Source organism: Notamacropus eugenii, chromosome 1 (assembly GCF_028372415.1).
Source record: "Notamacropus eugenii isolate mMacEug1 chromosome 1, mMacEug1.pri_v2, whole genome shotgun sequence".
In the NCBI taxonomy this organism is placed as follows: Eukaryota; Metazoa; Chordata; class Mammalia; order Diprotodontia; family Macropodidae; genus Notamacropus; species Notamacropus eugenii.
Window position 1 is genome coordinate 443,842,471 of NC_092872.1, and position 9,008 is coordinate 443,851,478.

The window sequence follows — 9,008 nt, forward strand, 5'->3', positions numbered from 1 at the left end:
ATAAATTTTCTTGCTATTCACTGTAAGCAATAAATATCTGTACCTAATATCTCCCCAATGTGATACTGGCTAAAAATAGGAATGTTTTCAATGTGAACTTTGATGAATTTATAGTAGTGAGGAATTTTAACAGTTGGAAAGGAACTTCTGACAGCAGGAACTGTTTATAGTTTGGCACTGACCAGTTCAGAGGACTCTCACACAGTTGCAGCACATTCCATTGCTGAGTAGTTCTAATATCTTCCTTATTTTGTACTAAAAACTGTTTCACTGGAACTCAGACCTGATCCCCACATTCATGCCCAATGATTCACTCCTGGTTCTCCTGGTTTGCCCCTCTGCAGCCATGCAAAAAAAAATCTATTCATTCCTCCATAGTTTTGTCTTCCAGTTCATTGTTTAATGGGGGAAGAAACACTGTAGTTTGAGTCATAAGATCTGAGATCAACTCCTGGCACCATTACTTATCACTAATGGCAAGCACTTATTCTTTTTGACAAGTCACATAGCTTCTCTGAGAATCATTATCTTTATCTATACACAAAGTGGGTTGGACAAGATGAGATTCAAGTCCTTTCTAGTAAATTTAATGTTCTCTCTCTCTCTCTCACTTCAAACTGCTTCTATGCCTTCTGTTCAATGGATCAGCCACCCCAAAATGACCCCAGCTGTGCTTAACAGTACATCACACCTGGTTCCCTTGCCAGTTTGAATTGTAGACATGTTATAATTATGGGAGGGGGAGAGTAAAGAGTGATATATTTTGTATCCATCTCTGAGTTGACACCAAGGGAGGAAAATCATTATCTCATCCACATGGTCCCTTAGTACCTCATATCAGAAATTATGGAACAGTGGTGTGAACCCAAACACCACCACCAATATTCCTGGGTATATGATATCCTACCAAGAAAAGTTACACCAGTGGTAGGGAATGAGGGAAAGCTGGTATGATCTGGAGGATTAGACAACTAGGAAATGAGAATCTTGGATGGTGGATGGGGCCAGGTACAGGAAGCCAAGGGAGAGTAGAAGATAGCTATGAAAATTACATTCTATCCCTTCTTCACGTTATGCTCAAGTAAAGGTAATAGAGGGTAGCTTGTCCAATCTTACCTCAACAGGTAATAGGTTCCTTATCATGAGAATTCTTCAAGAAAGAAGTTGGATGTCACAGATGCTGGAGAGGGTATGTTCTTTCAAGTATGATTTAGAATGAGTGATCTTTGAGATCCTCTATATTTCAATGACTCTTTAGTAAACCATAATGACTTGCTAGTAATAGTGGTATTGTGGAATTGTTGAGTTACATCTCAATGAAGTATTTGTAGGCTATGAATTTACTGGTAATTGGGTGTATGTATAAGAAAGAAAGCTCCCATTACCTATGCTATATGAAATATCTCTGTGGTCAGAGCTAAGTGGAGAGATAAGACTAAAGAGTACAGAGGAGCAAGCAGAATAGTTAATTAAAGGAAAGGGAACCAAATCACTCTAATGGGAGATAAGCAATTGTAGAGTAGGTATATATGTTTACTATTATAGAATGTTTTAATATATGGAGTGCCCCAAGGATCTTAGTGTAGTTTTGAACCATTATATATATAATATACACACACATGTACATATGCACATATATACATGCTAATTACACAGGCTGTCCCAAAAATGCAGTTTTGAGCTTTAATAACTCAGATGAAAGTTTTATTAGCTCAAAACTGCACCAAGACTTTTGGAACCACCTGTATATTATCATTTTTGATGCATTTCAACAATTCTTTGAAAAGAGAGGACAAAGATTATTAACTCCATTTTACTGCTAAGAGTCCTAGAAGAAATGACTTTCCCAAGGTCATATAACTTAGTAAACAGGGTGGAACTAGGATTTGAACTCAGGCCATCCAATTCCAAATCCAGTGTCCTTTATATAATTATATAAACATTGATATAATATCAATAATATGTTATATAACACTAATTTCATGTTATTACTTTATATCCATGCTATGTAATGTTATATTAAATATTGATTAAAAGAATGTTAATATAATAATTAATATGTAATATTATAGTTAAGGGATAGGGACTAGACATATGATTTCATTAATACAGGGAACTCTGTAATGGACAGATTCCCTCTAATTCAAATTGCCACCTTCTCTACAGCTTAAGGAGTTAGAGAGTTGCCTGAAGCACTGCAAGTTTAAGTGACTTACATGTAGGCAGTATGTGTCAAAGGTAGAGCTTTAACCTAGGTTTTCCTGGCTTGGAGAACAGCTCTCTATCTCCTATGCCATGCTGCTTATCACATCACAGTTCTCTTCGTAAACAGAGGAGTGAGTGAATACTGGACAGTAGAGTTTTGTAGAAGCTTTGTGACTGGGGAATTAGACCAAGGGGAGGGAACTGGGGAAGGCTGAGATGGTTATGGAGATTTTTAAGGGAATGGAGAACATATTCAGTATGAGGTGAGGGTCTGAAAGAAGAAATAAACCAGAGGTATTGATTCCTTGTGCCCACTCTGAGGTGCACCTTAAATGATCTTAAGATATGTTAGAAAATCCCTGCCCACTAGAGTTGCAGTGATAGTCCTCTTGTTTAGACCACATTTTGGTGGTTATCTTCAGTTTAAGCACCATATTTTAACATGGCTATTGATATGTTGGAGTCTGTTAGAGGAGAATTTGGGGGTAATGAGGGGATTACCAACCATATTATTTTGAAGGAAAGTTCAGTTTGGAAAAGAAAAGACTTCAAGCAAACATGATCAATGTCTTCAATTTGACATGCGGATGTAAACTTGTTCTGCTTAATCTCAGAAGGCAGAATTAGGACCAATGGTAGAAATTCAAGGGAATCACATTTTAATCCAGTGCCAGGAAGCACAACTATCCCAAAGTTAGTGTCTACCTCAGTGGGAAGTGGGTTACCCATTATTGGAGAACTTCATGCAGCACCTAATTATTGTTTCTTAATGCTCTTGTAAATCAGATGCTTACTTAGATTGGAGTCCAGCTACATGATCTCTGAAGTCCCTTCCAGCTTAGGGATTTTATGTCTTATTCTAGAGAAGTTGGGGGAAGCACTATGATTGACTATGAATAAAAACAGGGGAACCTAATTAGATAAAGCAATCATTTCAGTCAGCCTTAGGCCCTGGGGCAGACACTCTTTAGCTTTCAGGGCCAAAGTGCATGGAAGAGATTGGCCCCTAGTAGAACGAAGTAGGATCCTTGTTTTTTCTTCCTTGTGGAATACTCTCCTGCCACTCAAACATCTCTATTGCAGTACAGGATTTGTGCCATAGGAATACTATTACTGAAGAACATTATGATTAATGGCTAAAAATGAGGAGAGATATAGATAATACTAACTAACTTTTTGCTAGCATTTTAATCTTTGCAAAATGCTTTCCCTACACCATTGTTGAGATGAAGATAGTGAAACGATTCTATCTCCCATTTCACAGATGAGGCAAACAAGTATCAGAGAAGTTATATGATTTACCCAGGGAAAAATAGCTAGTAGGCTCCAGAACCAGGAACAGAACCTTTGGATAGAATAAAAATAGCTTGCATTACCTCGTGAGTTCTCTCTAGAGTAAGGAAAGGATGTATTGTTAACCTCATGACAGAGATGAAGAATGCAAATCTCATAGAGGGGAAATTACTTGTTTATGACCATACAGTTAGTAAAATGATAAGCCAATATTTGACCCCTAGTCTTCAGAATGCAAGTTCAATGCTCTTTTCACAGAACTCTGCTTTCTTCCAGAGATGAAATCATAGGATTTAAAGCAAGAAGGAGCTTTAGAGATCATTTAGTTCAATATCTTAATTTTACAAAGAAGGAAACTGAGACCCAGAGAACTGACTTATTTTATAAAAATATTTTTATTAAAAAATATTTTTTTCAAAATCACACAGGCAAGAAGTAACAGACTCAAACTGTAAATCAACATTTTCTGATTCCAAGAGTACCCTGCATACTGCAATATCTGCTTCTGTCTCAGAGGCAAAATCCTTCTACCCTCAAGGCAATGTTTCATGATTTTATAATATGGTGTCAATATTTTCCTTGAGTTTTGTATTTGGCCTCAAGTCTACATCATTGTTGACCATATAAAAACACCAAAGAGGTCAATTTTCAAAGGCCTTACAGTCACTTCTGTTGGATCTTGAGATATGTATAAAGCAAAGAGTTTTCTCTTATTATTCTCTCAGGGTCTCATATGGCATCTTACCTCCTTCTTCTTCTTTCAGGTAAATGTCAATGTTCTTATCTCTGATGGAGGCCCATAATTACACTTTAGTGACTGAGTTTGTTTTCTTGGGTTTGACTAGCCGGTTGGACATACAGCCAGTCATCTTTGGGGTCATCTTCACCATGTACTTAATTACTATAGTGGGGAATTCCTTGATTATTACTGTAACCTGGATAGACCCCAAGCTCAAGACTCCCATGTACTTCCTGTTGAGTCAACTCTCCACCACTGACATCTGCTTTACCACCATCACTGTTCCCCAGTTGCTGATTCATACCTTCTCCAGGAGCAAGACTATCTCTTTCACTCAGTGTATGACTCAGATCTTTTTCTTTGTAGCTGTGGGTAACATGGAAGGCTACCTATTAGCAGCTATGGCCTATGATCGCTACATGGCTATTTGTAATCCTTTGCGTTATGGGGCCATCATGACCCAAAAATTGTGTATTTGTATAGTCCTGGTGTTTTGGCTTCTCACGTTCTTGAATTCCCTTTTACAAACCATCCTTGTCTCAAGACTTCATTTTTGCAGCAATCGCATATTGCACTTCTTCTGTGATCTCCCTCCCCTAATGCAACTCTCCTGCTCACGCCCTTTCATTAATGAGCTAGTGCTTTTAACAGAAGGAGTCACAGCAACCCTCTCCCCATTTGTCTTTATTCTGGTCTCCTATGTGTGCATTGCTGTCACTGTGCTTGGTCTACGTTCAACTTCAGGCTTACGGAAGGCTGTCTCCACGTGTGGTTCTCACATTGTGGTGGTGACATTATTCTATGGGACTGTTATCCGGCTCTACTTCCAACCAGTAAGTAGCTACACTTTGGACCGGGATCGGCAGGTGGCAGTCTTCTATACAGTGGTTACCCCTATGCTGAACCCTATCATCTATAGCCTAAGGAACCAGGAAGTGAAAGGTGCTCTCCAGAGAACTCTGAGAAAGATTTTCCAGTAAACATGCAGTCAACTCTGCTTTGGCCACTTTATCCATTATAGGAAACAAATACATACATTTTAGGCAACTAGGTGGGAGGGATAGGGGAGAGAGCTTTATTTTTTTTAGAGATAAAGAAACTTTAATGCATAAAGAATCTAATATTTGCTATGTATTTTATCCTTCTACTGAGGAAGAACAGTTCATCCCTATATTCTTAGTACATGGTCTTCATGAACTTCTACTAGTAGTTCACATTTATCACATTGTGGCAATCATCTGACCATGAGCCCATCTGACACGAACTAGCCTGGTCTTCAGTTAACCTACACATAATTCTGGACTTAACTTTCTCTTCTGGTGACATTTCTCAGATCTTCTGTTCTTGTGTGCCTTTGAAAACCCAGGATCATAATGAGGCATCAGAGAAATGTTTTGGTGGAAGAATAATAATAACATCTCATATTTATTTATTTTTCTTTTTAATAGCTCACACTTAAAGGGTGCTTTATGTGAATGATCATATTTGATTCTTCCAACAATTCTGTTAGTTAAGTACCTTTAGCATTTTTATTCCCACGTTGCAGATGAGGAAACTGAAAAATGTCACAAACCAAGCTAGAGTTAGAACTGGACTGTACCTCAAGCTTTCTCAAGGTAAAGAGGATTTTCATAGAAATCCAAGTGTCTAAGAGTGGGATGAGGTATCTCCTCAAGGGTTAGTGTATGTTTTAAAAAAGAAGTTCAATGGCTATTTGTGATATTGGTGGGGATATTGGGGATAAGGGGGATATTGCTTCACATTGGGTTGGATTAGATGTCCATTCTAGCAAAAGGCCCCATATCCCTTTCATTCTCCAAGCAATTTTTAAGCTTCCTCTTACATACAAGTTGTACAAAGCAGTACTTATGGTTAATATAGCTTTTATTTCAATTTCCTATTACATTGATTAATAAATATATCAAATTAAGACTATCTTTATTGCGTTAGACCAAACAGAACAAACTTGATTCTATTTCCATATTACAATATGTCTATCTGATTTTCCCCAGATTAAATTTCCTGTTTTACTCTCCCCATGCTTTTATAGGCTTGGTCTTTAGCCTTCTTAGCTCCCCACATTTCATACTACTCTAAATGTATCAATGTCCCTTTAAGCTGACACTTAACCCCAACTACATGCCTTACATTTTCTAGTTACTTAGGGAATTTCCTTCACCTAATCTTTTCCTCATGAGTCTTTTTACCTATGAAAATTAGATGGTTGAACTAGGTGTCCTCTAAAATCATTATAAGATCCATTTCTTATCATTCATCTAGACAGCCACTTCTGAAGACTGATAGTTCAAATGATCAAGAATCTAGAATTATCAGTAATTTGATACATTGTGAAGCAATACAATCAACTAATTAAATACACAATAAGAAAATAAAAAGAAATATATTATAAACTTAAAAACTAAAACTAAAATACAGAAAAAGAGAAAAAGCATTGCTATGTGCAAAGCAGAACATAAGAAGAGATTGAATATGTACAGCAATAAATTTCCATTTCAAGAAAGTCTATGTAACAAATACTACACATTGTGTTCAGAACTATTCATTTTTTTCTTTATCTCCTTCTAAGTTTTCTTTTGTTCTCAGCTTTCAACTTTTTACTCTGTTCTTTTTACCCCCTTCCTTCCCCATTCCCAAAGAAGGCTACAATTAAGCATGGATATACACACACATTTACACATAAACATGCATATGTACTTATATATCTTGTATACTTAGATATCTATAATCATAATCATACATAAACATATATGTTTATATGCAACTATGTAAGACCATACTATACTTGTTTGTCCTCAGTTTCTCTGAGGGTGGATAATGTTTTCCTTCATAAGTCCAGGTCTTTCCATATTTTTCTAAATCTACCAACTCATCCTTTCCTCCACCATAGCAATATTACAACCTTATAGTGTCTAGCTATTTTAAATAGTTTTAAACAATATTGACTAATTTGACTGATATATAGTGTAGTTGCCCTATTGTTGCCCTATTCTTCTCTTTTGATTAAATCTATTTTACTTTGAAATTTGTCTGAGATCGTGATTACTATCCCTGCTTTTTCCCCTAATAAATACTGCTACTCTTTATTTTGTTTGTGTTTTTCTTTTATTTCTTATCGCTCCTGACTCTTCTACTTTATTTCTACCCACTACCTTGCCCTCCTATTACTTAACCTACCCCTCTCCAAAGACCTCCTCCTTATCCTCTGCCCCCTTTCCCTTACCTTTTTGTTTCTATTTCAGTGTAGAAGACTTTTTATAGCCTTCCAAATGTTTTTCCTCTTTATCCCATTCCCATTAATCTAGGCACCCTCTTATACCCCCTTATCCTCTTCCCTCACCCTCTTATTTCTCTATAAATTTAGAAGACTTATCCAGATTTGATATGAGGATTCCCTCTAAAAATTCCTCCCTTATCTTCTCCCCTTTCCCTAGCCCTTTAATCTTTTGTTTCTTTCTGAATTTAGAAGACTAGACAGATATGTAGATATATACATATACATATAGACATATATAATGTATGTATGTATGCATGTATTGTTCCATCTTTAACCCATCCTCAATGAGAGTTGTGTTCAAGAACTACCAGCCTTTCTCCTCATCTAATAATTCTGTGTCACTTTTTCCTCTCACACTGCATTTGTATAAGATAATTGCTCTTTTTAACTTTTCCTAGACAGTATTACTTTTTAGAATCACATCACACTCTACTCTGCTTTACCCTAATCTTTCTTCTGAACTACTCAGTTATTACTTACAATCTTAGATATATAGTTTATATTTCCTCATTTTAAAAGTAAACAGTCTGTCCTTACTGAGTAGTCTTTGATGTTTACCTTATGTTTATCTTGGATATTTTATGTCAAATTTTCTATTAATTTCAGATCCAAATAATTTATTCATTATTGGAATTAGTTGGTCTTGAAATGTTTGACAGAATTCATTTGTAGGGGTGGAGCCAAAATGGTGGAGTAGAAAGACACACATAGTATAGCTCTTCCCTTACAACCCATAAAATATAATGTAATGTAAAAAATGTAAAAAATGACTCTCAACAAATTCTAGAGCAGCAGAAGCCACAGAACAACAGAGTGAAAGAGATTTCCAGCCAAAGGTAACCTGGAAGGCTGACAGGAAAGGTCTATCCCACAGGAATTTGAGCAGAGCAGAGCCCAGTCCTGGCCGCATGGCACCAGGAGGAACAGGACTGGAATAGGCCTCTGGGGCAGAATCTCCAGCAGGGAGGCTCTCAGATGCCTCAACCCACAAGTGCCAAAGAAAGCTTCAAAGGTCAGTGAGAGGGCTTTCCCATTTGGGTGACAGGGGAGCAGGGTTACCCCCAGCATGGGCCCCAGGCAGCAGTGGCAGCAGGGGTGGCAGCACTATGTGGCAGTGGCCAAGTAGGGCAGCAGCTTCCATTGTGGGAGTGGCTCAGCTTAAAGACCCTAGGTGAAATGAACAGCTGATCTGAATCTCAGCCTTGAGCATGATCCTGGGGTGAGGAGGAGCACTAGGACCCTTCTCTTGACAAAAGATTTAGAAGTCAAGTAACTGACTGGGGAAATGCCCAAAAAAGGGGAAAAAAAATAAGACCATAGAAGGTTACTTTCTTAGTGAACAGCTATTTCCTTTCATCCTTTCAGATGAGGAAGAACAATGCATACTGTCAGAGGAAGTCAAGGCTTCTTCATCCAGTACCTCCAAAATGAATATGTATTGGGCTGAGGCCATGGAAGAGCTTGAAAAGTGAGTCA

The 9,008-nt window shown here is 37.4% G+C and overlaps 1 protein-coding gene across 1 annotated transcript; it reads left to right on the top strand.

Annotated features, from left to right (window-relative positions):
* Nucleotides 1–4,266: 4,266 nt before the first annotated feature.
* Nucleotides 4,267–5,217, top strand: LOC140518215 (olfactory receptor 1L1-like). The gene has a single exon (XM_072630155.1). The coding sequence runs from the start codon at nt 4,267–4,269 to the stop codon at nt 5,215–5,217; it is 951 nt and encodes a 316-aa protein (XP_072486256.1).
* Nucleotides 5,218–9,008: the final 3,791 nt, after the last annotated feature.

Coding starts and splice junctions, on each gene's coding strand:
- LOC140518215 (XM_072630155.1), top strand. CDS start 4,267: ATGTCAATGTTCTTATCTCTGATGGAGGCCCATAATTACACTTTAGTG.